Below are 23219 nucleotides of genomic sequence, written 5' to 3'. Positions count from 1 at the left end.
TGGAAGTCCTACTCTATTTGACCATAGGGGTGACAGGTGGCCAAAACATATTGAAATGTCGGTCATACACTGAAAATAACTCTGATTTAAAACACTACAAATATACACCTTCTCTCTAATATACTCGATAGATGATCTTGACAAGGGAACATGTATATAAAATGCTGATATCTAACACTACCTGTACTCTAAATAATGGACTCTTCCAAATCTCAGTATGTTTCACTGCACACACATTTAAATGATAAATTAAGAAAAACCTACACTTTGACAATAATAGAGAAACATCATATTCAAATTCTACAGCTGACCAAATACCTGAAGAGTGTGTCTCCCAGCAATAAACATCTATATATCTCTATAAATTTATGACTTCTGTCCTCTCGCGTGCTTTCTTGCATCCAGCTCTTTGCGCCAAAAAACAATATGGCGCCAAGCAAGGGAGTGCTCATTAAACTTAACATCTCCGGGAGAAATCATTGTCAAATTATTCTCTTACATGATCAACCTTTGTGGTGGATATACTGGAAACAAGTGAAATGTTAAAAACTTGTTACCTTAGCATTGCTCCTTTTATGTGATCCACAATATTGATGCCACCAAGTCTTCGAAGATGAGATTTCTGCAAATTCCATTAAAATTATATCTTATTTCATAATTAAATGTTCCTTACTAAATTACTTCTTTTGTATGTAACATTTTAACCTTTAAGAGACATGAATCACCACATCCCTTCCAAACAAGTGTAAGAATGAAAGTCTGCGAGTGCAGTTTTGTTAATTGTCCAATCAAAGAATCATTAGTGAAGTTACACATTTTGTAAATAAATAAAAGTTCAAATAAATTATATGCAATTTCATCCTTAACAAAGACTTGCACAAGACATTTTGATGTGAATTTTCGTTGCATGATCTGAGAAAGATTTCCTTTAAGCCATTCTCCACCCCCACCCCCAAACAATATGCATATGTTGACAGGGTTCAGAGCATGCTCAATGCATAATTTACTGATAGATCTATTCAAGCGAACAAATGTTCATAATAATGTGATGCAATATAAAATGTTGATAAATTCTATTCGATTTTGTATAGCTGCCCTTAGGGACCGTTCATAATGTATGGCTTTGGGGTGATGATGATTTTTATGAAGAAGCATGTACAATGTGAATTAACCCACCCCACACCCCCGTAAAGTGTATGTACGAAATAAGTGACGCCCCACCCTGCATGTCATGTACAATATCTATGACGCCCTCTCCCCTTCCCATAATTTCTAAGCATCATATTGATGTACTTCATTGAATATTTGAAAATGTATATTTGCAAAATTCAAATCAGGTGATGGGTACGAAAGGAAATCTTATTCCATTAAATAATTAAATGCCAAATACATGCATGCAAATATATTGAAAAATAACAAAACAAGTTCATGGAAAACACGGGCTTCCACTAAATTTTGAGAAACGTGTACGTGACATACCGGTACCCTTGTGAGATAAAACATGAGCCCTAATTCGGAGTTTCTTGCTACATTGACCTGCTAGATTTAAACAACATTCCTACATTTTCATTATACATGAAGGACATACTTACCAAATAAACACCAGCATACCGTGAAGATGTTGAAAATAGGATATTATGTTGAACTTTGCCAAAGTAAACTGACAGCGATCAGCTGCCTTTATTTCGCGATAATTAATGTGCATGTCGGATATGGCCAAGCGAGGCGATCTGGCATGTGTTTGAAAGCAAATTGTCGTGAATTATACAATTTTGACAGTTTTGTGGGAAAATATCAAATGTAATGCAATTCAGATAACTGATGACTTTATACCTAAAATCATTGATGTTTTCATTTTCAATTGCGATTTACGTAATATTTCCGTCCGTTGATCGATGCACAATCAAATAATATATAAGATTATATCTGTCACTAGCTCGATCTTGATCTTTTATGAAAATAATGTTCCGAAATGATAGTTGCTAAGTTGGATACCTATTACCAATATGAATTATGTATCAAATTTGCCAAGGAAACAATTAGTTGACATTTTGTTGGTTCCTTACGTTGAAACAACGTTGACAACTAAATGAATCTCGACTAACTTTCTTTGGTCGCATGATAAACGTTGAATCAACGTTTATGAAAGGTTGATCAACCAAACAACCAAAATTCAACGTTGATTCAACGTTGATTCAACGTTGTGTGCCCGCTGGGTATAGTCAGGTCAGCCATGACACCAATACATTGTCCACAGGTCAGCCATGACACCTATACACTGTCTATAGTTAGGTCAGCCATGACACATATACATTGTCCACAGGTCAGCCATGACACCTGTACACTGTCTATAGTCAGGTCAACCATGACACCTATACACTGTCCATAGGTCAGCCATGACACCTATACACTGTCCACAGTCAGGTCAGCCATGACACCTATACACTGTCTATAGTCAGGTCAGCCATGACACTTATACACTGTATAATCAGGTCAGCCATGACACCTATACACTGTCCACAGTCAGGTCATCCATGACACCTATACATTGTCTATAGTCAGGTCAACCATGACACCTATTAACTTTCCACAGTCAGGTCAGCCATGACACCTATTACTTTCGACAATCAGGTTTACCATGACACCTATTTACTTTACATAGTCAGGTAAGCCATGACACCTATTAAATTTCCACAGTCTGCTCAGCCATGACACCTGTACACTGTCTACAATCAGATCAGCCATGACACTCTACACTGTCCATAGTCAGATCAGCCATGACACCTATACACTGTCTATAGTCAGGTCAGCCATGAAACCTATACGCTGTCCACAGTCAGATCAGCCATGACACCTATACATTGTCCATAGTCAGGTCAGCCATGACACCTGTACACTGTCCATAGTCAGGTCAGCCATGAAACCTATACACTGTCCACAGTCAGGTCAGCCATGACACCTATTAACTTTCCACAGTCAGGTCAGCCATGACACCTGTACACTGTCTACAATCAGGTCAGCCATGACACATGTACACTGTCTAATATAAGGTCAGCCATGACACCTAGACACTGTCCACAGTGAGGTCAGCCATGACACCTTTACACTGTCCACAGTCAGGTCAGCCATGACACCTATTACCTTTCCACAGTCAGGTCAGCCATGACACATGTACACTGTCTACAATCAGGTCAGCCATGACACCTAAACACTGTCCACAGTGAGGTCAGCCATGACATCTATACATTGTCCATAGTCAGGTCAGCCATAACACCTATACACTGTCCACTGTCATGTCAGCCAGGACACCTATACACTGTCCATAGTCAGGTCAGCCATGAAACCTATACACTGTCCACAGTCAGGTCAGCCATGACACCTATTAACTTTCCACAGTCAGGTCAGCCATGACACCTGTACACTGTCTACAATCAGGTCAGCCATGACACATGTACACTGTCTACAATAAGGTCAGCCATGACACCTATACACTGTCCACAGTGAGGTCAGCCATGACACCTATACACTGTCCACAGTCAGGTCAGCCATAACACCTATTACCTTTCCACAGTCAGGTCAGCCATGACACATGTACACTGTCTACAATCAGGTCAGCCATGACACCTAGACACTGTCCACAGTGAGGTCAGCCATGACATCTATACACTGTCCACAGTCAGGTCAGCCAGGACACCTATACACTGTCCACAGTCAGGTCAGCCATGGCACCTATACACTGTCCACAGTCAGGTCATCATGGACACCATTACACTCTGTCACGATGTCCCAACATCTACTATGTTTTTATCTGATGACCCTTGTTGTTGCAGGCGTTGTTGTGTCAGCTGCAGGTGTTGTCAGACAGGAAGCAGTTCATGTCGGCAGAGAGTTTCCGTCACTTCAGCATCCAAGTGATCCAGCATCACATCAGGTACAGATGCTAATGCATGGGCACGGGCACTAGAAGCACTCACTCACTCACTCACTCACTCACTCACTCACTCACTCACTCACTCACTCACTCACTCACTCACTCACTCACTCACTCACTCTCCTCACTCACTCACTCACTCACTCACTCACTCACTCACTCACTCACTCACTCACTCACTCACTCACTCACTCACTCACTCACTCTCACTCACTCACTCACTCACTCACTACTCCTCACTCACTCACTCCTCACTCCTCCTCCTCCCACTCCTCCTCCTCACTCCTCACTCACTCCTCACTCCTCACTCCACCTCCACTCCACCACTCACTCACTCCACTCACTCCTCACTCACTCACTCCCTCCTCACTCACTCCACCTCACTCCACTCACTCACTCACTCACTCACTCACTCCTCACTCACTCCTCACTCCCACTCACTCCTCACTCACTCCTCACTCACTCACTCTCACTCCACTCACCACTGGAGGTGGTCTGTAAATAATGAAGTCTGGACCAGACTAATCCAGTCATCAACACCATGAGCATTGATCTGCCCAGTTGGGGTACGACGACATGTGTCAATCAAGTCAGTGAGCCTGACCACCCGTTAGTCGCCTCTTATGACATGAGGCAATGAACATCCGTCATGAACAGTAAATACTTTACTCCCTCTGCATGTCTTGATAAGTCTTCCTGCAAATATAGACCGCCTCCATGGTGTAGTGGTTAGAGCGTCCGCCCGGAGAGCGGAAGGTCGCGGGTTCTATCCCCGACCGCGCCATACCAAAGGACGTTAAAATATGGTACTTGTTGGTCCCTGCCTGGCGCTCGGCATTAATGAGTACAACAAGGACTGGTCAGCTCGGAGTCAGTATAATGTGTCTGAGTGGGGTATTCATGCTTCACTGCGGCGTGGTATCTCAGTGGGCTAGCACTATAAAACCAGCTAAAGTCTGGGCTAGTACAAGCAGCCACACATACACACGCATGCACGTCGTCATATGAGCGAAATATTCTCAAGCCCGACGTTAAACCCAATTTCACCTCACCTCCTGCAAATATAACTAGTCTTCACATTAACAGTATTATCTTTGTCAGATGCACAGTGAATGGTGACGACACCCAGTCCGAGTTGCAGGAGGAGCTGAATGTGATTGTTGTTGAGGTGAGTCAGGAAGCCTTGTCCGTCAAATTTGTGAACAAAATATTTCCACTGATATAGGGAACACCAGAAATGGGCTTCACACATTGTACCTATGTGGGGAATTAACACAGGGGTCTTCAGCATGACAAGCAGACACTTTAACCATTAGGCTACCCCTCTCCCCTATTTGTTTTAGAAGAAGTGCTATCATAGATATAGAAATGTCATTAAGACAGTGTAAGATGTACAATGTGAATGACCCCCCTAAAATTTATGAACAAAACAAGTGAACCCCCCTGCATGTCATGTACAAAATCATAGACCCTGCCTCCCCTTCCCATAATTTCTAAGCATAATTTGAAACATTTTGTAATGAGTATTCACTACTATACAAATGCAAAAAAAATACAAAAATGTATGAAATTGCTGAACCCCCCCCCCAGTACATGTGTACAAAATTGCTGACCCCCTAGCTATCCAAATATCCAAAACAAAATGGGTGACCTCCCTTATAATCATCATCACACACACACACACACACACACACCCAAGCCATAAATTATGAATGGTCCCTAATATTATAATCTATTGATTCAGGTGTATGACATGATGACATGGAATTCCATTGGTTAATCCATACCACTGACTTCATAAGTGGCATACTAGAAGTTGGGAGTACAATACTGATAACCTTTATGAACATATTAATGTTATCTAGAATACTAACTGTGACAAACCATATATTTTTCCTTATCCTGACTCATGCTCTTTTGCTTGTCTTCTTCTTCTTGCGAACATAGTGGAACACTTGTATCTCCCTAATTGAAGCTCCCTTCAATTTAAAATCACTAATTAGTACTCACCAAGAGTTGCCTCCCTCTTGCCAAATGCGCGGGAACGGAGGTGCCACCTCTGCCCACATGCTTCACTCTCTCCTTCTTCGCCCAGTGAGCAGGATGTGAGAGCGCCTGTGTCTCCCTACACACTATATCCTTTGATTATTCTTAGTTAGTTACCTCTTATAGTCTTCTATAGAGGTGTAGCTAGTATCATTCAACAATTATATATTGATATTTATTCGTAATTCTGCTGTTTATTCACGGGACGCCGTGATTGTTCAGCCAGTTTACGTTGATGAAAATCTGTACTGTTTGTAGATTACGTTTTTCTGCTGCTGATCCGCATTTAATATGCCCTAGCTGTACTGCACCATGTGCATTTTCTTCACGTTGCAGTTACTGTAATAATTTGTCTTATTCTGCGTTTAACAAATATTATCTTTTGGTCTTGAGACGCGCAGCAGATAGGTCATGCAAACAGAGTTTAGCCATGGCCGATACATCGGAACCCCTCGCCAGTCAACTGCTGTCGGACGACCCCCTCCCGTCTGGTGTTTCGCTAGAGTTACCCTCGGAGGAGAGGCGTGGGACGCTGTCCGCCGTCTCCAAGAAGCATCCTGCATCCCCAGACATCCCGTCGTCGCAGCCAAAGACTAAGAGGGCTTCTACATCATCTGAACGCAGACTCCGTACCCCCAGGGCAGCATCTACCTCCAAGGGGAAATCGACAAAGTCTTCTAGAACCTTCTCAGCCGAGATTGTCTCGCAGCAGAACTGGGCCTGTATGATGATCAGCCGATCTCCAGATTTCGTGATTCTACATCTGAGGATGATAGAATGATATACTCGGCCCTCCTTATGCAGAAGAAGGACCAGCAGTTTCTTACGGATCATCTTACATCAGTCTCCGCAGCGCTAACTTTGGCTCGTCGTCAAGGTCTCCTCGCTTCCTGTACTTGGGGTGAACAGTTTACTGCCCCACTCTACACAGCCCCATGGTCTATGCCATCTATCTTCGATGGAGGTATAGATAAAGTCTCTAAAGAAGTCACCAAGGATTCAAGGGAAGTCCTTATGATAAAGTCCATGGACACGCTAGCCAGCGTCATCAGGCAGACATCTCAGAGATATTCAGGAAGATCTAAGTTTACTGGCTTACAGAAAGCACGGGATAGGAAGATGGTCAGTGCAAGAGGAAAAGATTCTTTTCGTCGCCCATATGGCAACTACAGAGGAGGATCTGGAAGAGGCAGGGCACCCAGAGGTTCCCAGAATTATAAACGATGAAAGACGGGTTCGGAACGACTGGAGTCTTCCACCCCCAGCCGTTCCAGTACAACCATCACAAGTGGGTGGAAGCCTTCAACTGCACTGGGAGAACTGGGGAATTCTACAAGACCCATATGTCTCCAACATCCTTCAACGCGGATATCGAATCCAACTACAGGCCACGCCTCCGCTTACAGTCAACCCTCACAAGTTCGACCTCCAGGCGCAACAACTACCAAAGTTAAGAGAGGCTGTTACATCTCTCTTAACCAAGCAGGCCATAGAAGTACTGGATCAAGTAAACATCGAACCAGGCTTCTACTCCCCAGTTTTCCTAGTGCCCAAGAAAAATTCCAAGGAAAAGTTCAGACTCATTTACAAGATGAGCACGTTCAACAGGGATTATCTACGCAAACCGCCAACGTTTCACATGATACATCTACCTCAATTACAGCACCTAATTCGTCCCATGGACTACATGGCCAGCATAGATCTGCAGGATGCTTATCTACACATCCTGATACATCCCGAATCCAGGAAATACCTACGGTTTACACTAGACGGGCTGCATTATCAATGGAGAGTACTCCCATTCGGAATATCATCGGCCCCCTGGTTATTCACAAGAGTAACGAAACCTATCATCACTTACCTACCTACATCGTCTAGGGCTCGCGAGTCGCTCTCTACCTCGGCGACGGGATTGAAGTAGATCAAGATCCACAGTGTCTCAAACTACAGTTAAACTTCATCATCAAGCCACTAACACAGCTAGGATGGTTAGTAAATCTACTCAAGTCGGACCTAGAACCTACGCAAGATCTGCAATTTCTAGGCATTCGATTTATCACGGCACTGAACCGTATCGTCGTACCAGAGGACCGATGGCTCAAGATCCAACAGACCATTCCTCAAGCCTTACTCTTTCCGCTACCACTACGACATTGGCAGAGTCTGTTGGGTCTCCTCACGTCAGCCCAAGACATGACAGTCAGAGGCAGACTACAGTTACGTCCGTTACAGGTCCTCATCAACGCTCATCTCGACGACCTACAACCATTCAATCTACCGAAGCACATCAGACCCCATCTACTATGGTGGACCAGGAGGTCGAATGTCTGCGAAGGCATCTATTTAACAGAGCCGGAATTCAAAACCCATCTCTATGTAGACGTGTCGCTCCAAGGTTGGGGAGCTCATCTCGCCAACCGGACGGCATCAGGGTTATGGAACCAGCAAGAGAGCAAGCTGCACATAAACATGTTAGAAATGAAAGCAGTAATCAACGCCCTACTACATTGGAGCACTATTCTACAGAATGCACATCTGATGATTCACACCGACAACTCAACAGTGGCGTTTTATGTAAACAAACAAGGCTCAACGAGATGATTGAACCTATTGACTCTATGCTTTCAACTGTTCGATCAAATAGACGATCTCAACATACATGTCAGAGCATGCCACATTCCGGGAGCCAAGAATGTACTAGCAGATGCACTCTCTCGGCCACATCTACCATCACCGACAGAATGGATGCTCCATACAGAAATCTTTGCACAGATTATCAAGGAAATAGGAGCTCCGCTAGTAGACACTATTCGCCACTCGCTTCAACAATCAGCTAACTACATTCGTATCACCAGTCCCGGATCCACAAGCGTGGGCAACGGACGCACTAAGCATATCCTGGGAAGGCCTCAACGCGTACGCGTTTCCACCGCCAGCTCTAATCCCACAAGTGTTACAGAAAATCAGACAAACGCAGAGCCTCCAACTGATTTTGGTCGCACCCTACTGGCCAGCGAGAACATGGTTTCCCATTCTAATTCAAGAAATCGGACAACAAACACTAGAGCTACCAAAGTGCTCGAATCTACTAATACATCCTCACACCAAACAAGTGCACGGAAACCCAGAAGCATTCCAACTTCACGTATGGACTGTATTAAAGTGTGTCTAAACAAGAGAGGTTATTCATCCAGAGCGGCGAAAGCAGTCACGCTTGCTTTATGCAATTCTACGCGCAACTTGTACGACGACAAGTGGCACAGTTTTGAAACATATGCTGTAAAGAAGGGATTTACAGCAAGAAATGCTACACATCCACAAGTGGCTGATTATCTGTGTTACCTACGACAAAATAAACATTTAAAAGGCTTCTAATCAACTTATCTCGCAGCGCTAAGCTCTGTGATAACTATGAGAACGGGTGTCAAGTTAACAAAGAACCCAGAGTTACTCGCCTTACTACGTTCATTCCGATTGGAGGATCAGAAACAGAGATTTCGCGCTCCAGCTTGGGATCTAAATATAGTGCTCCAACACCTCACAAGTGAGGCCTATGAACCACTGGAATCAACAACTTTTGAATTTCTGTCATAGAAAACATTGTTCCTGTTATCCCTAGCAACGGCAGCCAGGATGTCAGAAATTCACGCACTAGATTATGAGAGAATACGTTTTGACGACAATCAAAACATAGTGCATATGGGACTGCGATGGGATTTTATCGCCAAGAATCAATTGCCAGGTCAACCAGACAGATTATTCCATGTTCCTGCACTCTCCTCAATTTTCGGACCTCAAGATACGCTTGACCTATCTCTATGCCCAGTCAGAGCACTCAAAATCTATCTACAACGATCCAAAACGAGGCGACGACAACTCAAGCGGTTATTCATCCCTCTATCGACAGCGACTCAGACCGAAGTCTCTCGTACCACCATTTTGATATGGATCAGAACTGTCATACTTCGTGCCTACAAGGCTGCAGGACTTGACCCTCCAAGAGCATCTAATCCCCATGAAATCAGAGCATTGGCTTCTACACTCGCTCTACACGGAAATTGCTCGTTGAATACCATTATGGAGGGCTGCTTTTGGAAATCCGACATGGTGTTGCTAACCACTATCTGAGAGATATCACCACCGAGGACGTCTCAGGTATTCACCATTTCGGTCCCATGGTCCTCGCACAGCAGTTGACAGTCCCTCGTAGACGATGAGACATAGTCTCACGAGATTATTATGTATATATTATACCAGTATCATCTAGCTTATAACTCTACGGAGTTTTAGTGCTAATTATATACATATCTTAAGTCTACATTAGTCTTAAGCCCAGTACTGATGTTTATGTACATTGGGTCGCTTCTCCACTTTGGAGTCGTTTTTTATACCATTATTATTATTATCATATTATCTAAATATTGTTGTACCCCCATCTATGGCAGCTGGTAGAACTTATGTTTTATAGTAGCAGGAATTATCCTAATTCAGTGCCATTATGAAGTTCCCGTAGACGGTTATTACATATAGATATAAATCACTAATTATTTAAATCCAAAGTATTCTGTTTTCCCTCCTCCATTCCCGTAGGATTCTACAAGCAAAAGAGCATGAGTCAGGATAAGGAAAAATATGTAATTTTCTGATTAAAATTGATATTTTATACTTATCCTGACTCATGAGGTAAGCCCTCCCATCCTCCCCACATAACACTTTGGATTTCACTGTAAATTCAAGTGTTGGGCTCGTTAAACAGGAGAGAGTGAAGCATGTGGGCAGAGGTGGCGCCTCCGTTCCCGCGCATTTGGCAAGAGGGAGGCAACTCTTGGTGAGTACTAATTAGTGATTTTACATTGAAGGGAGCTTCAATTAGGGAGATACAAGTGTTCCACTATGTTCACAAGAAGAAGAAGACAAGCAAAAGAGCATGAGTCAGGATAAGTATAAAATATCAATTTTAATCAGAAAATTACATAATGTTTTTCACTGAGCCAGTAGCGGACATGTCACTAGACACAAACAAACACAGATTTATTCCATGGTGTCATAATTCTATTATACTGACTTGAGTTACTGAGTTACTAAAAATAGTATTCCTCAAATCTAAGCCAATCAGATTTTTCCAATTTTTTAACCGTTTAAACGTTTAGGTAAGGCCAGACCAATTTTATTTCTTGTTTTACGGATCCGCCTGTCATTTTTTTCAAGAATAAGAAAAAAAATATAAATGAATCATCCCCGCTCAAAAAATAAAATTCTTATGTTTTTACTGGCCAAAAGTGTAAACTTACACGAAATTGTTTTTTAGATTGTTTTTTGCCCATATACACTTCATGAATTGCCAAAATTAAAATACTTTTAGTATTTAAAAGGAATATTACTTTGACTGGTGATTTTTTATTTATTTTTTATTCCTGCCTTTAGGTTTTTGAGGACAAAAATCCGTAAAAGAAGAAATAAAATTGATCTGGCCTAATGATGTCAAATGAAGTCTATAATTGTATCCTGGATCATCGTCATGTCATGTAAACATGAAAGTTTGTGATTGAGCAACCATCCCATCTGTTTGTTTAGGTTCTGGATTACTGGGAGAAGCATGACCTGTTGGTGGTTGACCTTGAAGCCATCTTCCTCCACCAGCTCACACAGCTGGCTCCCGCACTCAGTCTCCTGCTGTTCAGGTACGTCTTGTCACATAAAGTGAGAGCTGGCCTCTCATAATATCCAAGTCAGCTGCAGCTAAGGATTTTCACCATTACATCTGAATGTGATACTGTTCACTGAACATATCTGTCCTATTTCACCAGAGATACTAGCATGTAGTGGTGGTCCGATTAATTGAAATAATCGAAGATTGGTCGCAGTGGCTAAATGAGCATACAATCGATCATGTTTTCTCATAATCGAAAACAAACAGTTTTGGAACACTTGTTTGCATTAACAATATTTTTCACAAGGTTGGTTTTGTCTGTGTCATTAAATTTATGTTTCATAAGCACTACGAGCTTGTCCCAAGTCACGATTGAATTATCTTGAAGACTCCAGGAAATTAATGTTCCTAACGTACTAGTAATCCTTTAAAGATGTGAAATTTGCAAATGTATTTTGCAAAAAAACAAACAACTTTTGTCTGTTAACAAACATAACAGGATATTTTGATAAATGATGCTAACCAATTATTTTCGATGATTGGTCAGTTGTACTAAACCAATCATCAATTATTTTGATTTTAACCACTTGCCAACACTACTAGCATGAATTAAGAGTCACCCTGTCTTAAGAAACAGGGTAATCCTCTGATCAGAGGATGGCTCGTCACGCCAAAGACCCGGGTTCGAATCCCCACATGGGCACAATGTGTGAAGCCCCGCTGTGATGTTGCTGGAATATTGCTAAAAGCGGCGTAAAACCAAACTCAGTCAGTCAGTCTAATCAGAGGTACCAGCCTGTAGAATGACCTAACTTCTGGTAAGAATTCATGTCTGATAACATGCAGTCTATAATACTGACTGACTGACTGAGTTTGGTTTTACGCCGATTTTAGCAATATTCCAGCAACATCACGCCGGGGGACACCAGAAATGGGCTTCACACATTGTACCCATGTGGGGATTCGAACCTGGGTCTTCGGCGTGACGAGCCAATGCTTTAACCACTAGGCTACCCCACCGCCCCGCAGTCTATAATAAGCAACTGTATCTTATGAGAGTCAGTCTTCTAATAACGCAAGTCTCTAATAAAATTAAACCAGGAATAAGAGCCAGTCTCTAATAAGAGTCAGCCCCTCATAAAAGCCTATATTTAATAAAATTAAGTATCTTATAAACACCAGCCAACAATCAGAGCCAATGTCTAGCATGAACTAGTTCCTAAAGAGAGAGGGTATTGAATAAGAGTCGTTTTGGAATAGTCCCAGTTTCAAATAAGAGCAAGCAAGCCTGTAATGGCCAACCTCTAATAGGATCCAGGCTCTATAGTGCGTTTGGCTCAAAAGTGGACTGATGAATTGCAATCTAACTAAAAAAACTAATAAACATATAATACTCAATGAAACGCTGATCATAATCAAAATATCAGACCAACTCTGTGATTTGTTTGCAGAAGTTATGTCCTAAAATTAAAAAAGTTGTTTAACAAACTATCAGTAAAATATTGACACAGTTCACTATTTGTTACGAGGGAGGAGTGCAGAGAAAGGGACAGCCAGCTGTTAGAGAAGCACATGCACAAGTGCCGACAAAGTTATTGATTCATTAACCTGTGCTGTGCCGTCTCCATCCTTTCTCGCACACCGTCTGTCCCTTTCTCTGCACTCCTCCCTCGTAACAAATAGTGAACTGTGTCGATATTTTAATAATAGTTATTATTTTATTATATAAGTTTTCGAGTTAGATTGCAATTCATCGGTCCGCTTTTGAGCCAAACGGACTATAGTAAGAGCTGACCCCTCAAGAAAGCATGTCTCAAGTATACGAAAGGACAAGTTCCTATAAGTGTTACTGGTAGTCTCTAAGGACTGATATTTTGAAATGGAAAGGGCCTGCCCCATCATTGAAGAAATAGAGTGGTAAGACAGACGGATGGACTGTTCACAGCATCATGAAACCCTACACAATGACAGTCATCTCATTTCTGCATATAGGTGCCTGGATAAGAGTGAAGAACCTCCTACCACACTGCTAGGACCTTCGTGCAAGTTCCTGGAGAAGTTCTCCACAGACTTCTGCCTGAAACTGCTGCACTCCGTGTTGACCAGCTCGTCCAGGAACCCCAACACGCTGCCCAAACAGTGGATGTCTCTGCTCCAGCAACACACTTCAGATGATGCTGGGACAGGAGACTCCAGCACGGACACAGTCAACGTCAAGCCTGAGCTGACAGAGAGGAAGGTTGAGATCCAGCCTTGTGATAAACTGATACCGTACGATCGTCTGTGGCAGGACATTGTACAGAACCTACAGAAACATGCAGACTCCCGTAGTTACATATCCCTCACCAGGAATGAGATGGACCATCTCGAGGTGCAGCTGGAGGACCAGACGAACAGACAGAACGATGGGAAGGACACACAGACAGGTGAGTCACTGGGTTACTGGGATACATATAGCTCTAATTATCCAATCAGCACAGGAATAAAATTCGAGACATATTTGTTGCGTCTACAAGATTGAATGTACAAGATTTTACAGCCTGAACATTTGTGTACATCCATCAACTTTCAGTCTGTAGGATTAGGTCAATTCCAGTTTAATCCAGCCGAAAACCCGGGTTTTGAATCCCCACATAGGTACAATGTGTGAAGCCCATTTCTGGTGTCCCCCACCGTGATGTTGCTGGAATATTGCTAAAAGCGGCGTAAAACCAAACTCAGTCAGTCAGTCAGTTTAATCCATAAAAGCTGTCTTTGAAACCTCCACTGTTCTCGACTTCCAGACACCACCCAGCCCATCGACCCTGACTGTGCCATATTGTTCACATGTGGCCATCACTTCACCAGGAAAACATTCACAGAAGAGGTGCTTGTCAGCTTCGACCGTGAGCTGACCGAGGGACCTAACAAACTCCCATACAGTGCGTCAGTGCTGAAACAGTATTACAGCAGGCAGGGGTTACTTCCCCTTGCTTGTCCCAAATGTGTGCTGAATGCCTTGATGACAATTTGATGAGACAATCAAATTTGAAACGTGATGTGTCAGCAGTTGTGTGTTCAAACATTTTGAGAGTGAGTCTGGAATGACTGAGTTTTGCAGGGTAATTTATATTTCATCTTTATCAAACCCAAATATTGTAATCAGCATGAGAACTGACCCAGAGATGATGATGTACAAGAAAAAACAGCGCCGAAATACAAATATTCCCCAGATCCATTCACTGCCATAGACCACCAGACTGATGTCCTGCAGGTGTGGCTAATGTGTCTCCCAGTACAAGACTGTTTTCATCACATCAGTTAGTGTACTTTTAGACCAGACCAATTGCATTTCTTGCTTTTCGGATCCACCGGCCGTATTTTTTCAAGAATAAGAAAAAAAATAACAATTAATTATCCCTGCTCAAAAACTAAAATCCTCATGTTTTTATTGGCCAAAAATGTAAACTTAAAAATAAAAATTGGGGTTTTTTTTGCCCCCATACAAACTTCATAAATTGGCCAAAATAAAATACTTTTAGTATTCAAAAGGAAAACTATTTTGACTAGTGATTATTATTTTTTTTTTAATTTTCTCTTCTGTCTTTAGGTTTTCTGAGGACAAAAATCCGTAAAACAAGAAATAAAATGGTTCTGGCCTTATCTAAGAGATTCCATTCAGCTCCACACTATAAATCTATCACATTCTCCATGATATGGGTCTCACTCGCTTAAAATTGACAAACGAAAACAAGTTAAATTTGTTTTCCAGATCATGTACTATTGAACATTCCTATTTCAAGGTTGATGAAACTATACCTTTTGTCATTTTTAAAATAATTGCTTCTGGGCAACAGTATACTGTACCTATGCACTGTTTTCTGTGAAACATATCTGTAAGAAGCACAAAAGCAACTGTCTTGGTAATTTACAAGCTACAAAAGGGGGCACTTTTAAACATTACCAACAGGGTAATCCTTTGGGTTGTCAGAAGGTGTTATTTCAACAAGGTACTTTATGTCTCAGATACAATATATTAATGCAGTTATACTTATAAAGTGTATGTCCACACCCATAGAGGCAGCCATAGAACAAAGGGGGAGTCACCAGGACTTAGTTACGTATTTCGTTGTGTATATCTACTTTTCTGCTCTCGGTTTAAGGTTGTGTTTAATTTATATTTTGCATGGTCTCTTAATGATTTGTCAACTCTTATTTTTTATTTAAAACAAAAGTGAAGAAAATCAGGCCGTTTTTTAAAGTGTGCATGGATTATTCTGAAACAGGAACCACTTTGACAGAGTTAGATTTGGTTCACAACTGATGCCAGATTGTATTGACTGATAGTCTTGTGTGAAACTAGTCATGAATTCCTGGCAGTGCCTATTGATGCCCAATTGCATGCATTAACTGGTTGAAAGCGTTCTCACTGATCTCCAACTGGATGAAGATCCATGGTCCTCATGGAAGAGAGTGTTGTCACTTATTTCAAACTGGATGGAGATGGTCCTACTGGATGGAGACCCATGATCTTGATGGTGAGATGTCCTACTGGATGAGACCCATGGTCCTGATGGTGAGATGTCCTACTGGATGGAGATCCATGAGATGTCCTACTTTTTGAGATCTATGAGATGTCCTACTGGATGGAGACCCATGGTCTTGATGGTGAGATGTCCTACTGCATGGAGATCCATGGCCCTGATTGGAGATGTCCAACTGGATGGAGATCCTTGCTCCTGGTGGTATAAACTGGGCAATAGGTGTTTGCATATATGCATTTTATTTAAGCTTTGTGTGTCATATTTGAGAATATGTGGTATTTATTTATACCTAAGTGAAAGGTGTCAAAATTTGTTACAATTGTTGAATAAAAAATTTGAAATGATTGAATATATTTTGGTAGTTTCTTGGTCTAAAATATTGCAAGAATTTGTTATCATCACTATAGGGAGTTTGTCATGATGTCACCAGACAATCTGATGTCTCGTTTCAATGCTAGATTTGTAACCATATTCTGTAAGTCAACAAAACACTCAATACCTCTGTTAGCAATGAAGATCTGGCTAAAATAGAACTGGTCTTCACTAACCCAAGCTTGCATTCGCTCATCTCACCGATGGCCAGGGTTCAGTTTCCCCCCAATTACCATTTGTTGAAGCCCATTTCTGATTTCACCCACCATGATATTGCTGGAATGTAAAAATTTACTCAATAACCAGTGTACGAAATAGTTTCCAAACTTTGCTTGCCTGAAAGTTACTAGCCGACAGAATCATTCACTTGCCCGAAATTTGAATGTAGACATGGGTTTCATCATTAAGCTGCTAATATGATGAACATTTTTATCAGGCCATAACCTTGCATGATTTGAAAGTGTATCATAACTTAACAAGTCGGAGAGAGTGATATATTAACAAAATGACCCCATGGGTATTCACTAGCCAGTTGGGCCAGTGACTGTAGAGAATTACTGGCCTGACTTGGTTTTTTACTAGCCACAGGCTAGCTATTTCGCACACTGTCACTAACTCAATCATGAAAGCTTATAGGGAAACAACACTACATGTCGCGCAGCCAGAGCAATTTTAATTATCATGCATAATCACAAGATGCATATTTGTGTCAACAGATGATGCTTACCAAACATTTTCACCTTGGTTTATGAGAATATACACAGACAAATCTTTATTTATAACAATGCCTTGCAGAACAAAAAATTAATTTATAGTTAAATCATCATGTCTAGTAATAATTTATATCAAATGTCACATTTTTATTGACTAAGTTTGTTATCTGAAGGGATAGGTTTTTACTGTGCATTTTGCGATGTTCACTGATAGTTTCATCCTTTTAAATCTTATGAGCATTACGAGGGCTGTTCAACAAGTCATGGCAGCACCATTATCATATCTATATATCAAATATAACCCCTGCACATTTAGCATCTATGGAAAGCCCAGAAGAGTTCTAATCAACTGACTAAATTTTGTGACGTCAAATCCAATATCAACAACAAACACATTACGTTTGGGTACATCTAGCTCGTTATTGTATATCTTTTGTTTTATATGCACCTAATTTTTCGATCCTATGACAGGTCTCGCAAACACAGTGAAAATAGCTCCAAACACAAGTCAAACCAGTCAAAATTGAAGTCCACAATAAGCATATTTTTCTGCTAGGAAATAGCCAGTCAATGTTTCATATTTTAAAACTTGGAGTGTTGTTTCCCTTTAACTATATTCACATGAAAAATCAAGTGTTCATACCTTCTTTTGAATTCTAATATGGGTTAGAATGTGCTTTCAGTAACCCATGCTTGTCGTAAGAGGCGACAAACAGGATTGGGTGGACAGGCTCGCTGACGTGGTTGCTATATAAGTCATCATAACCCAATTGCGTAGAATGATTCTCATGCTGTTGATCACCGGATTGTATGGTCCAGACTCGTTTATTTACAGACTACCACCATATAACTGGAATATTGCTGAGTGCGGCGTTAAACAAAAAACCCAACCAACCGAAACTGGCAGAAATGGCGCCCTCGGGTCAAACACAACAAAATACGAGGTAAACAGTTTATGTACATTTTATTGACAAGGATATTTACAGAATGTACAGTGAAGCATAGACGGAAGCCAACTTCCCCCTGAAGCCTACTGGGAAATGCTACTGCTACCACACAACTAGTTCCAGCGTTCAGCAGTCCAGCACGAAGACATATATACAGAAAACAGTGGTGCTGGGAGAGTTTCAAGAGGAGGAAGTGGAATACAAAGAATGAAACACTTTTTTCGTGACAATCTGAATATCTGAAATTAGTTTATGTGAATTTTGTAATCATGAAACGTCAATAGATACCAAATATGAAACCTCATTAAAAACAGTTCATTGTTAATATAAATGTATTCTTAAAAAATATACAATTTTTTACATAAACATAATTTCTTTATCTGAAATATACATATCATTACTGGGGCTCAAAAACGAAAGTTTGATTTAATTCAAGCGCTAGTTTTTACGACATATTTTAAAAGATAATTTATCATAAGAGTAAGTAATATTAAATGTTATATTTTGTAGTTTTTCATAAAACAAATATATTCTTTTGTGTGGTTATTTGTTCTAGAAGTTTTCTTATTGCAAAATTATTTACATGTAATTAGTTGTATTAAATTGTATATTTTTACACAACTGCCAAACAGCCATATAATGCATTATCGAAAACATATTTTGAAATGAGTTCATTGTAGTGAAAAAACAACTGACAGTTTCTAATGTTTTATCACATTGCATTAAGAATTCTTGTTTCACAGAATGGAAAGGGTTTATACAATTTCCCGGAAAACAAATCACAGAAACGCTAATGAACCGTTTTCTCTAACCTGTAGAAACCACCTACACAACAAGGTGCAAACTTAACCCACTCCATAACTCTAGCTCTGAACATATAACTAAACTGCTAGCACATATATACAGCGTTTTCATTGGCTAAAACACAGTATAGCATAAAACAATCTTGTCTATGCTGATTGGTCAAAATATGTCTGCTATTTCTTGAAGCACAAGGTCAAGTGAACTCACTTTTCCTCTAAACAGAATATTTCCCTCATAGATTTTATTACGCAATGTTTTGTTTATTTTTTTGTTAACTTGTTTCTTTATTTCATGGAAACAGTAACACAATAACAAAATATATATATGAAGATAAATACCAGCTCTAACCCTGCTCTCCAATATGGAGATATTACCAACTGTATTTTCAGTGTACATTTCATGGCATAAATTCCAAATTTGAAACTTGTTTGACATATTTCAAATTTAAGTTACCATTATGAAATGTGCAGACAATATTTTATCATGATAAATATTCAATTATAAAGATCTGCTTCTGCCTTGAACTTCAGAAATATAGCCACATTTGCTCAACCAGTAACTTAAACATTCACTGGACATGTATGAACTATACAACAGGTAGTTTACAGCACAAGGTAAAACATGACTTAGACAACAATCTAAGGCAGAGTTAAGTCAAGATCGGATGCCGATGTTACGCTAAATCAGTAAAATATCCTGAGATTGTCTCCCAGGCCCTCAGGAATGTTTGGCTGTCCTGGATTTATCTGGCTCAAGTCGGTGGTGTAATACTCATTTACATCTGTTCCATCATACCGATTAAGTGACAATATATTTCATTTCATACGTTTAAGGGGACAGTGGTGTAGCCCAGTGGCTGCTGTGTTTGTTTGTTATGCTAAAGATCTGGGTTTGGTTCCCTAATTGTTCATGTGAAGCCCTAGTTAAAATATGTAAATAATAATAAGTCTTAAAGATAGTAGCTTTTGAAATGTCCATGCACAAAGCTGCTAGATCTTTCCAATTATTTCAACGTACATGAAATAAATATACTGTCACTTGAATGATATAATCAAAAGTTGTTTACAACAAAAAATCTCAAAACAATACGACACACACACTTCGTATTTTCCACTTTCATAAATCATTTTGCAAGAAATATGTCAACCATTTATAACACATACATGCCATTCTTATCAAAATTATGTAGTCAAACAGATATGTGAATATTCCAAGCTACAGGTACTATAAGACTGCTGCAGGGACAACTGTCTACATAGAAAAACAAAATACATTGTCAATGAATGGTGAGACCAGGTGAAATCAACTGTTCAAATCAAAATGTTACGCTTTAACCATCTTCCTATTATCTTACCATGGAAACGTTAAATCTTATTGTGCGTTAATTTTCATGAATTAAAATAATGACGATTAAATGTGTTGCATAGCAAGTAGTATCTAAAGGGAAAATTAGAACAATGATGATGATAATATGTTGCATAGCAAGTTGTATTTAAGGGGAGAATTGTAAGAAAGCCGATTATATTGTGTTGCATAGCAAGTAGTATTAAAAGAGAGACTTAGAATAATGACGATTATAATGTGTTGCGTAGCAAGCAGTATCTAAAGGGAGAATTAGAAGAAAGAGGATTATAATGTGTCATATAGCAAATAGTATTTTAAGGGAGAATTAGAATAATGACAATTATAATGGGTTGCATAGGTAATATTTAAAAGGTCAGAATTAGAATAAAGATGATTATAATGTGTTGCATAACAAGTAGTATTTAAAAGGAGAATTAGACTAAAGATGATTATAATTTGTTGCATAACAAGCAGCATTTAAAGGGAGGTAATACTGCATGGATACCCTGGTCACGGTGTGATGAGGATCATGAATGAGGCAAACAAAGACAAGGTTTCTGTGTACTCAGATCAAACATCATCAAACATCAAACAAATAGTTTGACTGCCTTCAATAAAACTTTCTTTGACTGCCACCTATCTCATGCCATGTCACTGCAGCACAACATGAGAATTAGTCAGTATTATATCCATAGGTTTATCACAGATAAAATCTAAACAGCCAAATCTGAACTTTTCATGTTGTGTCTCAGTTTAATCAAGAGACAATCTAAATCATCAATCCATTGAAAGTATTTTTCATTGTACTAAGCGCTGTTTGATGCCCATTGAATTTTATCTCAAAGTTAAACAATTACAATAGTTCCATTACAAACTTAGATGGATGACAAAAAACAGCATTTTAAATCGTTATTTCATATTCTAGTCCAGTAACATTTCAAATTTGCAAATGTATTTGTGAAACAAATATTTTTCTGGTTTCATTAAAAATAATACATAGAGAATATTCTTTCCTGTAGTTCTCATGGAGCTAGTCAGAGGTATCATTACCAGGTAAAGTGCATGCGGAGACCACCATTACTATGATAGAGGATGCCAACCCCATCCTCTGAATCCCGAAAACCATTTAATTTTTAAAACTGAACATCATTGCTCACTCTTAAAACACAGAATACTTATATTTGTAACACAAATTTCTATGTAAAATATGAAATTATAAATAAATATGTAAATAAAGTATGTACAAAATGACACTAAAGTCAAATTACTGAAAACATATTTAGAAATTTACTATATAATGGACATTTATGTATACCATGTTTTTTTAAATGTTGAAGCTGCATACAAAACATAATAGTACGACACTGTCGTGGCCAGAATTCCTCGCCATAGACACTCAAATCTTGCATGCCAAAAGGGGCTGGCATCCTCTTCATAACGCTTGACAATTTTTCATTATTTCCACGAGTTATTACTGTACAATTGCATAATAACACAAGTTTAACATTGCTCTTGAAACATGTTGCATAGATATATCACAGATGTTAAATATATATCATGTATATGTTAGTTGTATACAGCACCATTGTGAATATTCCAGAATATTCCGGAAACGCTATTTCCAAAGGCACTACAGATATAGTGTATAACAAAATATATGAACATCCAATGGACATTATACATTGAAATACATAGTAATTAAGCCTTGAGATGTGTGTTTTTTCAGCAATATCACAGATATATGCCAGGATATATTACATGAACTGGCCAGGATATATATTACGTATTTCAACCAGGATATATGATATATACTGGTTGCAGAATAAACCGGTCAAAGAGACATTTAGTTCTTTTAAGGATGTCCGCTGGTCTCTTATAAGATTATTTCATTTATTCTAGATATATTTAATAGTAGCTCTAAAATATGTTTAATAAGAAAGTGTATAGATTTTATAAAATACAATGTGTACAAAAGAAAATGAACAGGGCTGTAGTGTCCTCACCTGTTGACAACTGACACATTAACACTTTCTTATAAAGGCTGATAGGGAAATTATTGTGTTGACAGTTTTCCTAATGTACAAACATTAATTTTCAACTTTTTCAAACAATTTAACCATATATGGATATAAACAGAAATTAAAAAAATAGAAATCTTTATGTTACCAGTAGTTATCACATTATTTGTAAATCGATAAAATATTGCATATTTACGTATGTGCCTTCATTTCTGACACACTGCAACAATCTACATTGGCGATCGACTGATTTAGAATAATGAGTAGAGCACTCATGATTCATGATAGAGAGTACAGTAATCACGAAAATCTTACCAGCGGACATCCTTAAAGGATTAATGGTGTATCATTAGGGTTTCCTAGCAAGGATTAGGGTGATGTAAATCTCGATCATTCCAGTACTTGTGATCGGCTTAGTCTAGTATGTAACTATGGCTAATATTAACATACTTCAATATATGATAAAGCCATATGAATAGTACATAGATGGAGCAAATATATGTTCAGGGATGACAACTACTGAACAATCTATCAGCTTAACCCTAAGAACCAGGGTGGATCTTAACACGAAAATACCTTCTTCTGACTCTGGATTTCAAGTTTCTCTGGTGAGTCATGTAAGATTGTCATCCCTGAGCCTGTAGGGATGGAGAGAAATTTTGGAAGGCTGCAATTCTTCCACTGTAATTTTCTGCAGAGAGAAGTCTGCACCTTCTTCTTTGTTTCTCCAGAGAACATACACAGATATATGGACTCTTATTCAAGTTGATGCTCTTTCAGCTCGTCAGCACTTCTTTGAGGAGGCATCACAAGATCACCATTCATGGTATCAACTGAGATCAATAAAAGGATCTACGATCACTGGCTGTTC

General features: G+C 39.6%; 1 protein-coding gene across 1 annotated transcript in view; it reads left to right on the top strand.

Annotated features, from left to right (window-relative positions):
- Window positions 1–16495, top strand: part of LOC124290643 — a 38743-nt gene extending 22248 nt beyond the window's left edge. Inside the window, exons 5-9 of the mRNA XM_046727431.1 lie at window positions 3831–3931; window positions 5033–5099; window positions 11552–11658; window positions 13620–14053; window positions 14411–16495. Of these exons, the coding sequence (XP_046583387.1) occupies window positions 3831–3931; window positions 5033–5099; window positions 11552–11658; window positions 13620–14053; window positions 14411–14640 (939 nt within the window). The 3' untranslated portion in view covers window positions 14641–16495. The remainder of the gene's footprint in view (window positions 1–3830; window positions 3932–5032; window positions 5100–11551; window positions 11659–13619; window positions 14054–14410) is intronic.
- Window positions 16496–23219: the final 6724 nt, after the last annotated feature.

The sequence above is a fragment of the Haliotis rubra genome, unplaced genomic scaffold (genome assembly GCF_003918875.1).
Source record: "Haliotis rubra isolate DU_JTF1 unplaced genomic scaffold, ASM391887v1 Scf1126, whole genome shotgun sequence".
NCBI classification, from domain to species: domain Eukaryota; kingdom Metazoa; phylum Mollusca; class Gastropoda; order Lepetellida; family Haliotidae; genus Haliotis; species Haliotis rubra.
The sequence above is the reverse complement of the archived record's forward strand: the minus strand, read 5'-3'. Positions and strand labels throughout refer to the sequence as shown.